Source organism: Thamnophis elegans, chromosome Z (genome assembly GCF_009769535.1).
Source record: "Thamnophis elegans isolate rThaEle1 chromosome Z, rThaEle1.pri, whole genome shotgun sequence".
Taxonomy (NCBI): Eukaryota; Metazoa; Chordata; class Lepidosauria; order Squamata; family Colubridae; genus Thamnophis; species Thamnophis elegans.
In genome coordinates this window covers 123,803,673-123,825,164 of record NC_045558.1, presented here as the reverse complement: position 1 = coordinate 123,825,164, position 21,492 = coordinate 123,803,673, and the positions used below count along the sequence as shown (strand labels likewise).

Here is a 21,492-nt window from a genome sequence, read left to right as displayed (position 1 = left end):
TCCCTCAAATGTTCTTTAAAATACTGAGTTTCCCAGCATTCCTTTAGGAGCCTCCAACATGCAAACTGTGGTTACTCATCCTAAAATGAATCCTCTTTATCTGGAGCTTCAAAAATAGCTGTTTGCTAGGAAGATTTGTAGCTAAAAGTCAGTCTACATTTACCGCACATCTGACTTTGGGGATATTTCTTCATAACCAAACAAAAGTGTATTTTCTGTGCAGTTCACACCCCTTGCTCACTGGGTCTGGATGTCACAAAGCAAAGCCCACATTTTGTAATTAAACCCCACGCCCCTTTTTGACTGGCAGAGTGTTGAAGGAGGCTGAGTGCTGTCACATCCCCTGGCCAAGCCCATCCAGCCAGTCATTAGGGCAGAGAACCAGTTGTTAAAAAATGTGCAGCCCACCACTGGCTCTGAAGCTGTTCTCCCCTCCAAGCCAGCATTTTGCTCAGCTTATTTTCAAAAGGTTTTTCTCAGCCTTAGATCAGGAAAAAAAATAAACCCTTTAATCTAGGACTGGCTGCAAGCATGGGGCTTTCCGTGTGTGTGTGTGTTCGATTTAACTTTTTATTAGTTTATCAAAGTACAAAATACAAAGAAATGCTGGAAAAGTAAGAAGAGAGGGAGGGAAAAAGAAGGGATATAATGTAACGAGGGGGGGTAAAAAAGAAGAAGGCACCGACTTCCGACTCTCTTTAGAATAGTAGAAGGTAAGAACATTACAACCACAACTTTTTGCTTTTACAAAACAGAATGTACAAGCCATTTCTATAACAATAAGCCTGTGTAGTTTACAAAAAAAGAATCAAAGTTTCATATATATACATATACATATGCATATGCATATACATATACATTATACATATACATATATATATATACACATATATACACATATATACACATATATATACACATATATATACACATACATATACATACATATACATACATACATACATACATACATACATACATATATATATATATATATATCCCATTGCAAACACAAAATCCAGAAGCAATTTCAAAATAGACGAAAATTAAATAGACTCTCTTATTAGGATAAAAGAATCCGTTTAACCACCTCTGTTTCTCTTTGCTGGGGATTTCCTGTTCAACCAGAATCTCTCCAAGGTTAAAAAAAAGTCAAGCCTTGTCAACTGTCCCAAAGGTGCTTTTGTTCCATAAGACAACTGGACTTTGTTTTTCCTTGAAGACGTTTTGCTTCTCATCCAAGAAGCTTTTTCAGTTCTGCCAGATCACAGGAGGTTGGCAGCACATAACCAATCTTGATTGATCTTGGCAGCTAAGCCAGGTTGGATGGAAGGCCACTAGGAAATCTTAGGGCTGCAGGCCAAAACAAGAAGAGAAAAACTGCTGGAAGAAGCAGTAGCCACTCATCTTTGTACCGCTACCAAGAATATCCAGATCAAGTCCAATTGGCTTAAAGTTGCTTCCTTTTTTAAAAATTCATATCGCCATTCAATCTTCTCACAGTAAATTTATCCTCAAAGTTCTACAAGGTTTCCATCTGTGATCATCTCCACTAACCTTCCCTAAATCTGTGCCACTTTGTTGTGGGCTGCCAGTGGCCAGCGGAACTGGCAGCAGATTCGGACAGTGAGGAGGTTGGGGAGGAACATGGGCCAGTCCTGGAGTCTGACGAAGGCTCTGATGAGGCTCGGAGGCAGAGAGGGAGCCAGAGCCATATGACATTTATCAGCTGCCTTCAGAGTCAGACATCAGTGAGACAGACGAACAGCTGGAACCTGTTCCCAGTGTGCGCATGTGCAGAGTTGCCGGACAAAGGGAACAGCTAAAGAACTTGGGTTGATTTGGGAGTAAGGCCACAAGTGGATGATGAATGGCCCCTCCCAGAGGAAATAAAAGAGGAGCGAAAGGGGAGTGGAGTTTGCAGGAGACAGTTAGTTCGCTTAATGGGTTTGTGACTCCTTGCCAAGTTTTGCAGATATCGGCCTGGCAGCTCTCCAAGCCAGATAAGGCCTGTGACTATAAATCCTCCCTTGAAAGACTTTAGAATAGAATAGTATAGAATAGAATAACAGAGTTGGAAGGGACCTTGGAGGTCTTCTAGTCCAACCCCCTGCTTAGACAGGAAAGACCTCCAAGGTCCCTTCCAACTCTGTTATTCTAAAGTTTTCAACTTTATTCTATCTCTGTGGACTCCTCCAAAAGCATTGCTAACAAATTTGTCCTTTGGTAGCAGTTTGTGGATCTTCCCAGCAAGGCAGAATTCAGAACAGATGTAGGTTTTGAGAAGTACAGAAAACGAAGTCAATTCTGAGGGCAGTTTGAGAATAGGGAAGGCGGGGGGGGAGTGAAATTCCAAGTTCACAGAAAAGCATGAAAAAGCAGAGTAGCAGATAAAAGAGCAAAATAAATAAGAAAAAAGAAATGATGGTGTTTTTTTCCCCCCACTGTTCCAAGCAGTTCTTACAACTTCTTAGATTACGTCCACTTTCCATTCTTTCTGTAGGAAAATTAATCTGTCTCGTAATGTTTTCTCATAAGGACCTGTCTTTTCTCCTCTTGCAGTTTTGTTTTTATTATTTATTTGTTTTACCGCTTTTCTTCATTTCCATCCCACCCACCCCTCCCCCAAGATTTATTCTTGACCAGAGATAGTATTCTGCTCGTTTGGACTGATTTGCCTGAACCGGTAGCAGAAATCACGGGTGGGCCTATCCACCCACCCTGGCTATATTTTGTCCTATTTAGGGACTTTTTTTTTGAGCAAAGCGCATGTGTGCACATTTGCAAACTGATAGGGAAGGTAAGTGAAAACCACCCCAATCTTGACACTACATAATGATCTCTTTCATTACTGGCTAATTCTCTCAGACTTTATGAACAATCAGATTAACTCTGCCTTTAGATTATATTCACTCCATTGTCTTGTGTACCTGTGAGTAGGACAATGCTTACACTGTATATTTGTGTTGTCTATTCTCTGTCATTCTGGGTCATTCATGCAGCTTCAAATGGCCCAATCTTTTTTTTTATTTCTTTGCTCTTTTTCTCATCCATTGATTCATATCATCTAACAGAATAATTTTGCCTCAAGTTCTTTACTCATTAAGAATATTACACAATTTCCCCACAATTCAAGTTCAGTTGTTCCATTATCATTAATCTTTGGGGCATAATTTGCTTGCCTCACTAATCTAAATATCTGTTTTCAGATCAGCCACACCAACCTAGATAACATCAATTGTTATGTATTGGGACATAGTTTAGCTTTTTCGTTCATAATTACACTTGTGTATTTTCACGTTCTTTGAGGTATTTCTCAACCTTACAAAATCAGGCCACCTTCATACAGCTTCCCTTTCCTTTTACTTCCTTCCCTTTTGGGTTTCACAGACCCAAATCAACCAACCTTCCTTCCTTTTTTTCTTTTTTCTTTCTTCCTTCCTTCCTCCCTCTCTTCTTACATGCCATTTCCTTCCTTCTTTCCTTCCTTTTTTTCTTTTCTTTTCTTTCTCCCTTCCTTCCTCTTTCCTGTCATGTCATTTCCTTCCTTCCTTCTTTACTTTTTCTTTTTTCTTCCTTCTTTCCTCTCCCTCCATATAACTTCCTCCCTTCCTTTCTTTTTTATTTTTTATTTCTTCCTTCCTTCCTTCCTCTCTCCCTCCATGTCATTTCTTTCCTTCCTTTCTTTTTTATTTTTTATTTCTTCCTTCCTTCCTTCCTCTCTCCCTCCATGTCATTTCCTTCCTTCCTTTCTTTTTTCTTCCTTCCTTACTCTCTCCCTCCATGTCATTTCCTTCCTTCCCTCCCTCCCTCTCTCCCCTGTGTAAGGGGACTGGAGACTTCTTTTTGCATGAAACTGGAATAATTCATTTATGAATTATGGTTCTGGTGATTAGAAAAAAACCCCCACAGAGAATAGAAAAAAAAATGAGGTGGGATTATTTTTCCTATTCTCTGATTTCCCACAGAGTAAGAGATGCTTTTTCATACTTGCCGCAAAGGAAACCAGAAGCTTCTTCTTTCTATTTATTCTTATTGCAATTTTATTGTTCTTTTTTTCTTTCTAGTTTTTGTTTTATATTAGCTCTTCTGTTCTCTTTGAAACATTTAATTTTAAAAAAATATATGAAAAACAAAACAAAACACCATGGGAGGCATACAAGAGAGCATCTCACAGATGCAGTGTTCCAAGGTCCTCAAATTCAGGCGGAATTCTTTGCTAGAACAGACCTCAAACGTTCCTTCCTCCAGCAGTAAAGAGAGAAAACCTTTTTCCTTTGGCTGGAACAGATTTAGATTCCCGAATAACCGAGAAATTGTCTGGCAGGAGATATTAGTAACCAGTCATCAAGGTTTTGCTGACATCTTTGCTTTGACTCATCAGCCCACAGAACCCGCAGGGCCCAGCCCAAAAGTCTTTTAGTATTAGCTTTCAGCTTTTGGCCCTGGGGTTGAGGGAAGAAAGCTTATAGTTAGGTTAAATATTTTATTGGAGTGAATGATGTAATTCAGAAGCTGAAGCAGCATTATTATTTTTCCATTTTCTTGCAGCCAGACTTTGTTGGAATCATCTGCACCCGCTTGTCACCAAAGAAAATAATCGAAAAATGGGTGGATTTTGCCAGGTAATTTAATTATTGCTGCGGATCTGCATTGACACTGCTTATACAGGTAGTCCTCGACTGAAGACCACAAGGGAGCCTAAAATTTATGTTGCTAAGTGAGACATCCGTTGTGAGTTTTGCCCCATTTCACGGCCTTTCTTGCTACAGGCGTTAAATGAATCACTGCAGTTGTTAGCTTAGTAACACGGTTGTTAAGTGAATCTCACTTCTCCATTGGCTTGGCTTGTGAGAAAGGGATCAGAAAAAAGGGACGACCTTTGGATTATACATAAAGGTTAATAATAACAATTTAAAAAAGAACTAAGTTAGATACAGTTAAAGTTTTGATTATTAGGGGGAAAATGTTATGATATAAGATATAGTCAAATAAAAGAGGGATAAGAATAACAACGTATGTATAGATATGGGTATAACATAAGGAAACTGGATGTAAACTTTAAACAGTGATCTGGAAAGGAGGATTAGAAAACTTTGTTATTAAATATTATGGATGTTTAGCTAGAACAGGACATAAGGATTAGTGTTATTGGAGGATTTTAGAAATAGTAATTGAAAGACCAGTATGTGGTTATGTATTAAATTTTGGTATATTTTATGATGAAGGAAGCCTAAACAATTATAGTCGAATGAAAATGGAGATATGATCATGGTGACATGTACGAATATTTGAGTTAAAATACCTAAGTTAATATGAATTATGTTTGTTGACTGTGAAAGAGATGCACAAAAGTCTTTTTGTAACCAACTGATACACTTTCTACAGCATGTAAAGAAGGATGTTGTGTTTGTTTTAAATTAAAAATAAAAGAAATTAAAAATAAAAAGGGATCATGTGATCCCAGGGACATTGCAACCGTCATAAATATTACTCCGTTCCCAGGTTTCTTAATTCTGGTCATGTGACCATGGGGGATTGCTGCAACGGTCATAAGTGTGAAAAACAGTCGTAAGCCATTGTTTTCAGTGCCGGTGTAACTTTGAACAGTCACCAGGTGAATGGTTGTAACCTGGGGGGCTACCAGTAGTATAACACCGGTAATCCTCGACTTGCAACAGTTCATTTAGTGACCGTTCAAATTTAACAGTGGCATTGAAAAAAGCGATGTAGAATCATTTTTCACACTTACGACCATTTCAGAATACCCCCATGGTCATGTGATCAAAATTCAGACACCTGGCAACTGGCTCATATTCCTGACGGTTGCAGTGTTCCTGGGATCATGTGATCCTCTGGGGATCTCCTGAAAAGTAAAGTCAGTGGGCAAGCCAGATTCACTCGTGTTATTAACTTAGCAACTGCAGTGATTCACTTAAAAACTGTCATAAAGTGTGGCAAATCTCACTTAACAAATGTCTCACTTAGCAACATAAATTCTGGGCTCCATTGTGGTCGCACGTTGAGGACTACCTGTATGCTGCAGTCAATAGCTCCATCTAGTGTCCATACTAGATAGTTCCTTGTTTGTTAAGGCTTTGTAAGATTATAAGTAGTTCTCGACTTAAAACCATTCATTCAGTGACCGTTCTATGCTACAATGGCACTGGAAAAAAGTGACTTATGACCAGTCTTCACACTTATAATCGTTGCAGCATCCTCCTGGTCACGTGATCAAAATTTGGGAGCTTGGGAAAGGGCATGTACCCCGTTTCCCCTAAAATAACAAGCCCAAATCGCCTTTTGAGTGCATGCGCTAAAATAATCCCCTACACATAAACATTGCGACACAGCAGCAGCCATGAGGTGGCCACTCTCTCCGCCTCCTGCACCTCAAAAATAATAAGACCTCCCCGAAAATAAGGCCAAGCACTTTTTCGGGGGAGGGGGGGCAAAAGAAAATAGGACCCTGTCTTATTTTGGGGGAAACACGGTATTTATGAAGGTTGGAGCATCCCAGGTTCAGGAAATCAGCATTTGCGATCTTAACAACTTCATCACTCACTGAACAATGGCAGTGATTCACTTAACATCCATGTTGAAAAGATCATGAAAACTCCCTCTGACCATCATCTTATTAACCACAGAAATTGTGGTCCGATTATGGTCATAAGTCGAGGACTGCCTGCAACTCCCCCCCCCCCCAATCCCGAAAATCTTCTGCTAACTGCAGATCGATCTGAATCATGCAGTGGCATCAAGTGCTAAATTAAAATGCATTTAAACTAAATAAAACCACAAAATAATCCAAAGTACATTGAATTGAATTTTAAAAATGGTTTAAAATCCGAACATTTGGATGGTGTAACTGGAGACCAATGAAAAGATGGATCTGATCTGCTTATGACTATGACTTCAGTATGTGGATAAAGATTGAATTTGGGCCCGATATCTATGGAGCTTCTTAGTCATCCAGGTCATGGTTGTCTCAAAGGTGCTTTTTCAGGAGGCAACTGGACTTCCTTGTTTTTCTTTGAAGATATTTCGCTTCTCATCCAAGAAGCTTCTTCAACTCTGACTGGATGGTGGGGAATGGAAGGATTTATACTCCTTGCAGACAGCTTGACATTTGCATCCTTTGAGCCAGTTGTTAAGGTCATCTGGAGGTTTAGCTGTGTCCTCAGGATCACAAATCAAAATTGAACAGCCCTCTCTCAACAGAGGGGGGGGGATATGACATCATCTATCTCCACAGTCTGCAACACATTCATTCCAGCAGTTTCAAGAAGACTCTCCACCCATTTGCACTATTCAGGCGACTCTGACGATAGAGCTAAACCTCCAAGTGGCCTCAAGGACTCTCTAAAAGGATGCAAATGACCAGCTGCCTAGAAGGAGTGTAAATCCTTCAATTCTTCCACCATCCAGTCAGAGCTGAAGAAGCTTCTTGGATGAGAAGCAAAATGTCTTCAAAGAAAAACCAGAAAGTCCAGTTGCCTCTTGAAAAAGCACATTTGTGCCTGGATGATTGAAAAAAATGTTCCATTAATCTAAGAGAAAAGAATCAAGAGGGAATGCAAAAGGTACAGAATTGGTCAAGTCAGCCTGCCTGGAAAGATGGAAACGAGTCAGTCTTTTTCTAAGGCAGAAACATCCCCAGAAACATCACTCAATAAGAAATTTGGGTCTCTATTTAACCCTTTTGCGGTTTTTCCACAGGCGCCTGTGTGAACACAAGTATGGAAACGCACCTCAGGTGCGGATCAATGGGCATGTGGCGGCTCGCTTCCCTTTCATTCCAATGCCTCTGGATTACATCCTTCCAGAGTTGCTGAAGAACGCAATGCGGTAAGTGCCAGAGCTCTGTGAGCAGGAGGGAAATTTACCCTAATTTGGTGGATTTGAATAAGAGGGCAAGAATGTTGAGGATGTAAGCAGGCATCTGTCACGGACAGCTATCATGAGGGAGAGTGAATGGAGGAAATCCAGCATACAAAGGTGACATTCAAAGGGAGTGCATAGTAAGTGAGATCAAACCAGTGGTGGGTTTCAAAATTTCTCTTCTGTAGGTGTGGCCTGCTTTGTGGGAGTGGCTTGCCAGCCATGTGATTAGGTGGGAGTGGCTTGCCAGCCATGTGACTGTGTGGGCATGGCCAATTTGTAAAATGTGGTGAAATTCACTTAACACTGCTCTTGCTTAGCAACCAAAATGTTGGCTCAGAAACTCTGGCATTTGAAGCACGCAAGTCTTAAAGCTGTCAAGTTACAAGACCCTTGCATCCCTAACCCTTTAGGAAAAAAACCCCAGGGGTGTTCAAACTTGACGGCTTTAAGACTTGTGGACTTCAACTCCCAGAATTCCTCCTCCAGTCATGTTGGCTCAGGAACTCTCGCATTAAAGTGTGCAAGTCTTAAAGCTGTCAAGTTACAAGACCCTTGCACCCCTAACTCTTTAGAAAAAAAACCCCAGGGGTGTTGAAACTTGACAGCTTTAAGACTTGTGGACTTCAAATCTCAGAATTTCTCCTCTCGCTCTTCATCTTGATGATGTGCGGATGGGCGGGGGGAGGGAGCTGGAACCGGTTCTAAACGGCACTGTAATTTGTGGAACCTCTTCTATAGAAGAAGTTAGAACTGGCAGGAACCCACCCCTGGATCAAACCAGGTTCAACATTTAGGCAGGAAAAATCAAACATGTATGTACAGATTAGGTGAAACCTGTGCAGAAGGATCTTGGAGTTCTAGTGGATGATCGCTAGAATATGAGCCAGCAGTGTGCAGCCACCGTCAAAAAAGCTAATCCAATTCTGGATTGTATAAACAGAGTCATAGAATCAAGATCACATGAAGTACTAGTATCACTTTATAAAACCCTAGTAAGACGACATCTGAAACACCGCAGCCAATTTTGGTCACCATGATGCAAAAAAGATGTTGAGACCTTGGAAAAAGTTCAGAGCAGAGCAACTAAGATGATCAAAGGCCTGGTGATTAATACATATGTTTTGAGTTCGGCTAGCTAGTCTAAACAAAAGAAGAATTAGGAGTGACATGATAGCAGTATTCCAGTACTTGAGGGGCTGCCACAAAGAGGAGGCAGTCAAATTATTCTTCAAAGCACCATAGAGCAGAACAAGAAACAATGGTTGGAAACTAACCAGAGAGAGAAGCAACTTGGAATTAAGGATAAACTTTCTAACGGTGAGGACAATTAACCAGTGGAACAGCTTGCCTTCAGAAATCATGGGCACTCCATCAATGGAGGTTTTTAAGAATAAACTAGACACTTATCTGAAACATTATAGGTTCTCCTGCTTGAGCAGGGGGCTGGACTAGAAGACCTCCAAGGTCCCTTCTAGCTCTATTCTATTCTAACAGATCTAAATTCTGAACCATCCTGAAAGGCAGGAAAGATCAGGGCCACTAGTGAAATTCCATTTAAAGGGATTCATTACTAATCTTGTCTATGCCCAGGAAACTACTCCACTAATGTTAGCATGATCTTGGCGTTAGATAAGGGCTGGATTCAAGAGAGGTTCGCTAAGTCCTTTTGTGGCTACATAAGGATTCCCGGCTGATTCCTCTTTTGACTCCACCCCCAGCTTCTGCCACTCCTACACATCCTTCTTGCTTGCTGGGAAGAACCATTATATGTTGGTTCCAGATCCTGGAATACTCTAAATTCTAAAGTAAGTCTAGGACTACATTCAAGTAGTCCTAGACTTACAACTGGTAAGTTTTTAAGAAGAGACTGGAATGGTTTAACAACCAATCAAAATTACGATAGACTCGGAAAGCATTTTTCATGGCCCACAAAGCATTTACGGATATTGTAAAATCTCACATCGCCCTTCTTCCAATCCCAGGAAACTGGCTTCAATTTGCAGCCAATTGCAGGGTCCCACAGACACATGACCACGATTTGCAATTATTATTATTATTATTATTATTATTATTATTATTATTATTATTATTATTATTTTGCTGGTGTTTGGCATTTTTTGTTGATTCAGGAGAATGGGTTCGCTTATCAACTGTGTGATTCGGATTTACAACTGCATGTTTCGCTTAATGAACATCCTAAAAAGAGTTGAAAAATCATGTTCGTCTTGCCTCAATTTATAACCGCAGTGACTTACAACTGAAATTCTGGTCCCCATTGCAGTCATAAATTGAGGATAATTCCAGGACATATTCATCTTGGAGATAGGGAGTTGATTGCCACATCTTTTTTCCTGTTCCCTAAGGAAGAAGATGATCATCATTAGGTGTTGAAAGAAAACGAGATTTCGTGGCTTTGAATCCATTTTGTTTTCCTCAAGGTTCATTGATAGATAAGCTCTTTCTATTTTCTTGAGATTTCTTAGAAGAATTAGTTATTACATAAGAAGGAAGGAGACAGTTAGAGGAAAGAGTCAATTTAGGGGCTCTAGCTTGACCGCAGAACATTTAACAGTGCAGATAGTCCTTGGCATACAACCATTCATTTAGTGACTAATCAAATGGCATTGAAAAAAGTGCTACTGGTGCTAGCAGGTTGCCTGGTTACTCCACTCTTCCTCTTCTCAGCCACCTGTGGAATGAACTTGGTTTCCCCTTCCCCCCCAAAAAACCTTTTTATTTTGACAGCCAAGCTATCTAAAATTCCCCCTCCCTTCCTCCCGCTTCGCTTTGTGGCAACCATGAAGCCTCAAAGATGGCCTCAGCCAGGCTCGCTTCAAAGTTGACATTCACTATGTCCACATTCTTGCATTCTCAGCTGAAATGATGTTTTCGTGGAATTATAATGGGTTTGATTCTTTCAGAGCTACGATGGAATCTCACCTGGATACCCCATACAATGTGCCAGACATTATCATCACGATTGCCAACAATGATATTGACCTCATCATAAGGTACTTTGGTGCAATATTTGCATATCTATATACTATTAAAAGTGTCTGTCTCTTGGAAATTTTAAGTGGGTGAAACAGTGCAGGGTAGAGCTACAATTTTCGAACCGAGGCACTTGAAATGGGTTATCTTACAGATGGCGTCCAAAATCTAGGGGCTCATAAATCCTGTCAAATTGAAATTTGGTGAATTTTATAAAACTTTTTACCGTAAAACTTTTATTAAAAATTAAAATGTTTCTTTTGACCCACGAAATAAGCACTTGGCCTTATTTTCAGGGAGGTCTTATTATTTTTAAGGTGCAGGAGGCCCCTTAACCTCGGCCCACAGATCAGCTGATCCCGAGAGGGCCAGAAGTTCTTTCTCTGTTTCTGGCACACTCTTGCCAGCCCTGGTGTCTCTGGGCCTGGTGCTCTTTTTGCGGCCGCCACTAAGAGAAGGGGTGCGGTATCTAGGGTTTGCCTTCGCGAGGCCATTCCGCGTGGATGGCAGGTGCATGTGGGGCACATGGGGCATGTTACATCCCTTCCTTCCTCCAGGAAATGGAGAGGGCTTATTTTCAGGGGAGGGCTTATTTTAGCGCATGCGCTCAAAAGCCTGATTGGGCTTAATATCTGGGGAGGTCTCATTTTGAGGGAAACATGCTATTTGTTTATTAGTAATGTTTTACTTCATCTTTCTGTTTATTCTAGTGGTTTGTTAGAACAAAAATTACAGAGCACTTTTCCCCCTTTAACTAGATAAAATTAAATGGAACAAAGAGAGCAGAAACTAGACGAACCTTCTTAGTGAGGGCATTTCATGGCCTCCGAAGCCACCGAAGAGAAGGCCCTGTGCCTCTGACTGAGAGACATCTTCAGAATGTCAAGACAGATTGCAACCAAGGGATGGGGGACTTCTGCTGAGCCACCAGCTTCAGAGCCATCAGTGGGTAAATTCACTCCTCACCGCAGTTGTCATTTGGAAGTCCAGTGACAACTGGGGATGAAGGAGCCCTCCCAAACTGGTCTTTCTGGGAGAATGCAACCCAAGCAGATCCCACCCCAATTCCGGACTCCAGCTTTCTGCTTATCAACGGTGCCTCCATTTTGTCTAGATTCAGCTTATTTTTTCTTACCCACCCCTTTATTGAGCTGGGCAATTGAAGGTACAAATGATTCCCTTGGAGTTAGATAGGAGGGAGTAGAAAGAGCTGGGTATCACCGGCATCCTGATAACATTCCACTCCAAGATCTGAATGATCTCCCGCACACCTCCAGATGTTAGGTAGGGAAATAGAATCCCTTGGGACTTTATAAACTAATGTCCAAAAAAAAAAAAGGATCTTCTGAGCAGGTCTCAGCAGGAGGGACCAGAATTGCTCCAAATTTCTTCCTAGATTGAATCCTATCAGATAGCAATAGCACTTAGACTTATATATCACTTCACAGTGCTTTCCAGCCCTCTCTAAGTGGTTTACAGAGTCAACGTATTTGCCCCCAACAATCTGGGTCCTCATTTTACCCATCTCAGAAGGATGGAAGGCTGAGTCAACCAGTCAGAATCGAACTGCTGGCAGTCAGCAGAATTAGCCCACAATACTGTCTTTTAGCCACTGCACCACCATGAGTGACTCAGAAGTTACCATACTGGGTGTCAGAGGCTCCTGAGAAATCCAAGAGGGCCTGTGGCCAAGAATGGCACTTCTTCCGTCTAGTCTTCTACCAAGAGGTTCTTCTACCAAAACCACCCCAAACAGTCTCACAAGTTTGCAATGTGGGGAATGGCTTCTTCTGCACGTCTCTCTTCCCATTGGCAGGATTTCAGACCGAGGAGCAGGAATCCCTCACGACCACGTTGACAAGGTCACCGATTACCACTTTACCACTGCCGAAGCGAGCAATCAGGATCCCCGGATGAACAGCCTCTTCGGGAACATGGTGGAAATGGGGAACAGTGCCCAGTCGGGCCCCATGCACGGGTGAGCACATGGCATAGGTGGGAAGGGAGATGCTTGGGATAATCCAGATATGGTAGGCCACCCAAAAACAAAGATGATTGTCATGACTTATGACCTTAATTGCAGGACTCAATTACGGTGGTAAGTCAAGAACCACCTGTATAGTCATTGTTCAGTAGTTTGGTTGCGTTGGGTGGGGATGGTTTACCTTTCCTGAAGCCGTGACACTCCATGAAGCAGGGGTGTCAAACTGAAGGCCCGTGGGCCAGATCCCGCCCATGGGGTGCTTAGATATAGTCCAAGGGGCCACCATGAAAACAGCAAAGAACCAGCCCACAGTGCCTCTGCCAGTGAAAATGGAACATGGAAGGGCTATGCGTGGCACCCCCGAGCTCCGTTTTCACTGGCAGGGGGCTGCAGGAGGCCTTCCTGGTGGTCTCCCATCTGTTTGCTGAAGATGATTTGGTTACAAAGCTGTCTCCTTGGGTGGAGAGGGCGTGGGCTTCCCTCTGACCCACACACTTCACCCTCCTGCACACATCATGAGCAACCTGGCCAAGGAGAGCAAGAACAACAGCAGCAGTAGGAGGAGGAGATAAGTGCAGCCGGGCACCCCCTTGGAGAACCAGGGCTGACCTGGCCTGGGCTGTGGGGTCCTAGTGATGTGGGAGCTTGAGGGCCGGGCCGGATGCTTGCCCTCTGCTGCCTAGAGCTCTGGACAGCCTGTGCCTCTGTCCAGAGGTCCTCGGGTGGCCTGATAGGAACAGCGAGACTCCTCTGGAAGATAAGAGTTAGGCCCACTCCCTGGTCTCGCCTTCCTCCACTGGACACAATTGATCCCCCAGTCCCATCCAGGCCACCATAGGTGCCCCCAACACGAGTGATGTCGAGCTGGCCACGCCCACCCTGACTACACCCCCCCTGCCCCCCCCAAAAAAATCAAACACAACCCTGATGCAGCTCTCAAAAAAATCGAGTTTGACATCCCTAATGGATGCTTCCCCATCTCTGAATACCGTGATGGCAAACCTACATGTTGGCCCCAGCCCAGGCTATCGCGCATGTGCGCGTGCCTCCCGCCGGCCAGCTGGTCTTCGGGTCTCTGCTGTGCATGCGCAGGGATGGGGCCTTCCCCAATCTCTGCAGTTTCCCCTGCAGCGCGCCCTAGCTTTCTCCTGCATTTCTGCTGCCCGTGCCTTCCTCGATCTCCACAGGTTCCACATCCTCCGCAGGTGCCTCTCCCTGGCAGGAATGGAGGAGAAAGCTAGGGCACGCTGGGTGGAGAAACTGTGGAGGTCATAAGCACCCCGCCCCTCTTTCCGCGCCTTATTTTGGGCCTGAAAAGCCTCCTTCACCAACCTGAAAGCCAAAATGGGAAGGCAGGGTGCATGTGTAGGGGTACTCGCATCGCATTTTGGGAATTGGGGCACGCACATGTGCATTCGCGCGCACACGGGCTTTGGGCACATGGCACCAAAAAGGTTAACCTTCACTGTCGTAATAGGAGGCAAGGCAAGCTGATGCCTAATGATGCTAGTTTGCTGTGAATAAGCCATGTAGGGTTTCTCAGAGGTGTCTGTCTCCTCCAAAGACTGGCTCTCGAAGAGAGGACTCTGGCTATTGATGGCTCTTGTAGCTGCGGAGAGTTTGAAACCAACCAACACCCCCCACCCTCTTTTTGATTCTCTCCTCCACAGGTTCGGATTTGGCTTGCCAACTTCCCGGGCTTACGCTGAGTATCTGGGTGGTTCCTTGACCCTCCAGTCCCTGCAGGGCATTGGCACAGATGTCTACCTCCGTCTCAAGCACATTGATGGCAAAGAGGAAAGTTTCCGCATTTAGAACGGCCCCCGCAACAAGACTGACCCCCTTCCTTGCTTCTGGAGAAAGCTTTAAATACCTGCACCAAACCCACATTGGCATGGATTCCATCTCCCTTTCCTCTCACCTGAGATTCCTAAGCATCTGCTGTGCTCTCCTCACGAAGCCTTTTGATCCTTGTGGACACCTAAATATGGCGAGAAAGGAACAGAGGGCTTCCTCTCCTCCTGTGTGGTTGCTGTTCAGAACATTGCTTCCTGATGCATCCCCTAGTCCTGCTGCGTTGGTGCATCTTCGGTGGTCCTTGAGTTGGCCTCTTGAACCCAAGTAGCCCAAAGCGTATCTCTCCCGTTCCCACATGGAAGCACTCAAGGCCACCAAGAGCATCCGTGCAAAGCAGTGTTGTTTCTCCATCATTTACTTGCACACTGCCAACCCCACCTGTGGCCTTGACCCAACCTCCTCCTCTGTTGACTTCCGACGCATTTGAAGATGCACGGCGAAAGGAGGTTTCCACTGTCACATATGTCACATAAGGGATCCCAACACATAGGGCCACTCAGCACTTCTTCCTCTCTATGGTTTGACTCTAATGACAGGATAGGGCATCTGAAAAGTTCTCCCTTGCTGCCATCTTAAGATTTGGAGGTGGGTTTCCTGTTTGGGAGTTAGAATTTATCTGTCGGTTGGCAAAGAGTCTTTTCATGGTGCACAATGGTGGAAGATGATGGCCTAAGGGGAGTAATTACCATATGGCTCCCTTTTGGAATCCTAGCTATAGATTCCATAACTTTCTGCCTCTTCCTGAGGTAACGTATTTTATTGGCGTCTTTTCTCTCTGCCTTTGATCTTTCGGATGTCACTCAGCTGACTTTTAAATCCAGAATCAGAGTTTGTTGTCTGCTCTTCCCCCCCCCCCCCCCGTTCCTTTCCATTAGAGGGGGGGAGATTTAAAATGAAAACCCATGATTTCCTGTTACAATACTTAAATAAAAAAGTGCGCACTCAAAAAATCCAGCATGTTGGTCTTTCCTTGAGGGATACGCCTGGCTATCATTGTGTACCTTTTGGAAAATGAAATACCTACAGATATATCTGACATCTATTAAAACTTATGTTTTATTGTTCATGGGGACGATAAATGAAACACAGGCTTTCCAGAGGACACAGCTCACCTGCAGGACTCATATACACAGGTACGGCCTGTACTTCCATAGATGCTGCTAGGACATAACTAAACATAGTTAGTTTAGTTATAAACTATAAAGGACTACTATAGGTAGTCCTTAACTTAAAACCATAATTGGATCAGAATTCTGTTGCTAAGCAAGGCGATCGTTAAGCGAGATACACTCAATTTTATGACCATGGTATTAAACAAATCACTCTGGTTGTTAAGTGAATCTTGCGGTCATTAAGTGAATGCAGCTTCCCTCATTGACTTTGCTTGTCAAAAGCCAGCTGGGAAGGTCGCAAATGACGATCAGATGACCTCAGGATGCAACGACTGTCTTAAATGCATGTTGGCTGCCGATCACTCGAATTTTGATTACATGACTGTGATGATTCTGTGATGGTCATAAGGGCGAGGAGGACGAATCGTAAGTCATTTTTTTCAGGCCCATTGTAACTTCCAGTGGTTGCTAAATGGATAATTTAAAGTCAAGGACTGCCTGTGATTAAGCTGGGCATATCACGGAGTCAACACTAGCTTGATGGCTCATATTCAGTCAACCATAGAAGAAGAGAGGCAGCTTGGTGTAACGGTTAAAGGCTCCAGGCTAGACACCAGGAAACTCTGAGATCTAGTCCTAGTTTAGGCACAAAACCAGCTAGGGTAGTTTGATCCTGTTACTCTCTTCTCAAGCCTGGGAAGTAGTGGCAGTGACAAACCACTTTTTTTTTTCTTTACAAGAAAACTGCAGGGACTTGTCCAAGCAGTTGCCGAAATACTTGAGAACGAACACACACACACACACACACACACACACACACACACACACACACGGCTGAGGAGGGAGCAATGGAAACAAATTATTTCTCTGAAATCATGTATAATCCCAGTGATTGATGTTCAAAAAACAAAGCATGCATTTTTAAAAATTCTTTCCCCACCCCCCCTGAAATTAGACCTTGCTTACAGGAAGAATACTTTCTCTAGCATTTTTTTTTTAAAGAGTGCCTGAAATTGGTATGTGTGCGTATGAAAAGAACAGCAATTGGGAACAAGCGAAGGCTTAGCTATTTATTTATTTATTCATTCATTCATTCATTCATTTATGTGGCCATTTGACATGGGGAGGTATTTTCCCGCAGGAGCCGAGTCCCATCTACGGCAGAGGTAAGCCCCTCTCGAGTCCCTGGGTGCTTTCTAAGCTTGGCTTGGTTTCCTTGCAGATGTTTCATTGCCAAACTAGATAGCATCATCATGTTTCTCTTCTTGCTGGAAGAAAAGGCTGTTGTGGGGTGAAATAGGAGGAAGCAGGTGTGTTGAATATATTCACCGTCTTGAGAAATTTGTAGAAACAATAAAGGCAGAAAATAAATTAAACAGGAACAGAGCAAATCTGAGCAACTGACTAAAAAAATCTAGACAGAGAAGGTGAACCCTAATCAGATCCTAGACTAGAGCAAGATCCTAAATCTATAGTCGTTAAGTGAATGCAATTGGTCATTAAGCGAACCTGTTGTCTGCAATGGGCAGTTTTTGCCAGAAACTAGAAGTCACAAATCCCTGTCATGTAACCATGGGATATTACAAACAGTTATGAATGTGGGCCAGGTGCCAAGCACTCAAAATACCATAACGTGAGAGGTTGAGATGGCAGCCACCAAAACTTCAAATCCAGTCAAAGTAGGTTTTGGGGGATCCATTGTAATTTTGGTTACTAAGCAACTTGGACATAATCTAATGTACTCTTTAAAAAAAACTAGATATTTGCTGAGGCAGGATTTACCTTTCTAAGGTAAACATCGCCTGCAGCTGAAAGAGAGGCTCCATTTCAGCTTGGCTCTTGAAGGTGTTCCCAGTCTTCGTCAACTCCCTTAATGCCTTCCAACTTCTTAGTAATACTTGTAAAACAAGATATTTTCCTTTCAGAGCAAGCATTTTGTCCTGTAGGCCTGTATGCATGTTCATTCCTATGATAAACTCTATATAACGGCTGTTCCAGCTATCTCATTCAGCCATTACCTGATTTACCAGAACTAAGACAAAGTTTCACATTGTACCAAAATTCCCTTTTGCTTTTTACACGTCAAATACTTTGCAAGCTCAAGTTAGGTTTGATAACCCTGAAATATGTTTAATGGTTTCCTTGCAAAACTATTTTCCCACCTGGTGTCTTTTCTATGGGAGTGCACAGAAACACAAGCCAAAACTCTACATCCCCTTCCCCCACCTAATTACTTACATAGGAATTATTCTTTATACTATTTATGTTGTATTTTTTTTATCATAGATTGCACCAGTGAAGCTAAAACCAATTTTGTTGTATACATGATATACAATGACAATAAAGGCTATGCTATACTAAAAATAAGTGAATGTTCTCTCGCAACCTATAGGTAGTCCTTGCCTAACCACCATAATTGAGCCCAACATTTATTTTTTAAAGTTTTTTTTAAATTTTCAAAACAAGCACAACACATAAAATCTTCCTTCTTTACATACTGTAGAAAGTGTATTAGTTGGTTACAAAAGACTTTCGTGCATCTCTTCCACAGTCATCAAGCATAGTTCATATTAACTCAAGTATTTTAACTCAGATATTTATACATGTTACAATCATCATACCTCCATTTTCATTTGACTATAATTGTTTAAACGTCCTTCATCCTAAAATATACCAAGATTTAATACATAACCACATACTGGCATTTCATTTACTATTTCTAAAATCCTCCACTAACACTGAATCCTTATGGCCTATTCTAGCTAAACATCCATAATATTTAATAACAGACTTTTCCTCCTTTCCAAATCGCTGTTAGCAATTTTCATCTAGTTTTCTTATATTATACTCATACATATGTATATAGGTTTTCATCATTATCCCTCCTTTATTTGACTATATCCTGTAGCATAACATTTTACCCCCTAGTAATCAAGACAACTGAATCTAACATTATTATTATACAATTGTATCACAGCGGCTAGTTGTTTCGCCGGATTTGGCATTGGTTACTAGTCGGGCCCCACCCAGGGGCCTAGGACGTCGTAACGTATTTTCGTAATATGCGTGCAGATCCAAGCAGTGCGGCTTTTTGCATTTGACTGATGGTGATTTTGTCAATTTTTAACTGTTTTAAATGTAATTCCAGTGCTTTTGGAATAGCACCCAGTGTGCCAATTACCACTGGAATTACCACTGCTGGTTTGTGCCATAGTCGTTGAATTTCGATTTTTAAGTCCTGGTATTTTGCAATTTTTTCATGTTCCTTCTCGGCGATCCTGCTATCACCTGGTATTGCAATATCTATGATTGTAACCTTGTTTTTCTCAACCATGTGATGTCTGGTGCATTATGTGCCAGTATTTTGTCCGTTTGTATACGGAAATCCCACAAGATCTTGACCATCTGATTTTCGGTGACTTTTTCAGGCTGATGTTCCCACCAGTTTGTTGCAGTTTTAATATTAAAATTTTTGCACAAATTCCAATGGATCATTTGCGCTACTGAATTGTGCTGCAATTTATAATCAGTCTGTGCGATTTTTTTACAGCAGCTGAGTATGTGATCAACAGTTTCATCAGCTTCTTTGCAAAGTCTGCATTTGGCATCATCAGAGGATTTTTCGATTTTGGCCTTAATGGCATTTGTGCGGATAGCTTGTTCTTGCGCAGCCAGGATTAGTGATTCTGTTTCTTTCTTTAATGTACCTGTTGTTAACCATAACCAAGTTTGTTCACTGTACACTTTATCTTTTATTTTTTCCAGAAATTGGACATGCAGTGCTTTGTTCTGCCAACTCTCCATTCTTGATTTTATCACATCTTTTCTGTATTCTTGTTTCATCTGTTGGGCCTTCAGTAGTTTTTTGTTCTTTACTTCAATTAATAGATGTTCTTGACTTTCTTTTAAATAATCAGCCAGTGCATGTTTTTCTTCTTCAACTGTTTGCTTCACTTGTAATAATCCTCTGCCACCTGATTTTCGGGGCAGGTATAATCTATCAGTATCACCACGTGGATGTAAACTGTAATGCATTGTCATTAGTTTCCTGGTTTTTCGGTCCAAAATGTCCAAATCAGCTTGTGTCCAGTTAACTATACCAGCTGTGTATCTTATAACTGGTATTGCCCAGGTATTTATGGCCTTGATTATATTTCCACCATTCAATTTAGATTTCAAAATTTTCCTAACTCTGTTGGTGTACTCTCACCTGACAATAGTTTTTACTTCTCCATGCTTGATATTATCCAATTGCAGAATGCCTAAGTATTTGTAGGCTTCATTTTTGTTGCATTTAATTAGTTGGCCATTGGGCATTTCAATTCCCTCACATGCAGTGATTTTTATGGATACAGTGGCACATTTTTCCATGCCAAACTGCATTGAAATATCGGTGCTGAATACTCGGACTGTATTTGTCAATTTATTTATTTATTTTATTATTATTATTATTATTATTATTATTATTATTATTATTATTATTATCCTTTATATATAATCCAAAAGGGTTTCTAATCTTCTTTTCATGGGTGCCAGTCAATATTCATATCCAGTTATTACTTATCATAACACTACACATTGTATACATTATTATCATTATCAATTATTTATTTAATTGTATCTATTATCACTAAATTTCCCTAAGTTTAGCTAGTTTTAAATTATATTCTTCCATCTATCAATCAGTATCTTTCCAATAACAAAGCAACGTCATACCTTCTGCCATTTGTGGCATCAGTCCTCTAATTATCTCCTTAATCAGCTTTGTATGGACTCCTCTTAGCAACTCTATGCTTATAAGATCTCTCATGTAATTTCAATGCCCTTCTTCTGTTTCCTTAATCTGCTTATTTTTGATTGTCGGTGGTGGTATCAAAACTATTGCTAATAAGGTTTCTCTCTTTAAGTCCATTAATTCTTTTATTTTTTCCTCTTCTGTATCTTCCCATCTGGGGTAAGTTTCCCCTCCATTTAATTCCTCTTTCAATATTCCATTCTTTCCATTTTCAGAAACAAACCAATCACCATAAATATGAGCAATTTTAATTTCTTTATATTCATTTTCCTTTTTGATTTTTTGGATGTTAACCACCACTTTTTCCATTTGATGAACATCTTCAACTTCTCCATCATATTTTACTGTTAGATGCACTAAGTAATCCAACTTCTTCTCTATCCTCTCATTTGTATTTGATAATTTCTGTATTTCTGAGAATATCTCTTGCAGATTTAAAACTTCTTTCTGGTGTTGAAATTGTGCCATTATTTCCAGCTAACAAACACTGCTACTCTTAGAAGCTTAGAAGGTTTTAGCAGAATTAAGCATCACAATTACATCTTTGGTTAAAAATCTACTTCAAAGGAACATCTGTGTGTTTTTCTTCTTCTTCTTATCACTCTCTATTAACAAGCTGTGAGTCTTTGAAGTGCCAAGCCAGGATAATCAGTGAAAGAAGTATTTTTGTTTCCAATATACAAACATCTAGCTTCCGAGTAGCAGCTTTACAATGTTACAATGTTAGCACTTCTTTGTTTCTTTTTGTATCTTTTTGTATTTCAAGTTAAAAAAAGGTCTGATTTTTAAATGAGTTAGAAAAACACCCACAGTAATGAAAGAGGAGAGTTTTAGTCCATAGATTACGGAGAATAGTCAAAGAAAAAAAA

At 41.5% G+C, this 21,492-nt stretch overlaps 1 protein-coding gene across 2 annotated transcripts in view; it reads left to right on the top strand.

The window, feature by feature from the left end:
- BCKDK (branched chain keto acid dehydrogenase kinase) overlaps positions 1–15,643 on the top strand; it is a 44,303-nt gene extending 28,660 nt beyond the window's left edge. For both annotated transcript variants that reach the window (XM_032236674.1, XM_032236675.1), the window contains exons 9-13: positions 4,552–4,625; positions 7,720–7,848; positions 10,806–10,895; positions 12,692–12,853; positions 14,530–15,643. In XM_032236674.1, coding sequence (XP_032092565.1) covers positions 4,552–4,625; positions 7,720–7,848; positions 10,806–10,895; positions 12,692–12,853; positions 14,530–14,674 — 600 coding nt within the window. In that variant the 3' untranslated portion in view covers positions 14,675–15,643. The remainder of the gene's footprint in view (positions 1–4,551; positions 4,626–7,719; positions 7,849–10,805; positions 10,896–12,691; positions 12,854–14,529) is intronic.
- Positions 15,644–21,492: the final 5,849 nt, after the last annotated feature.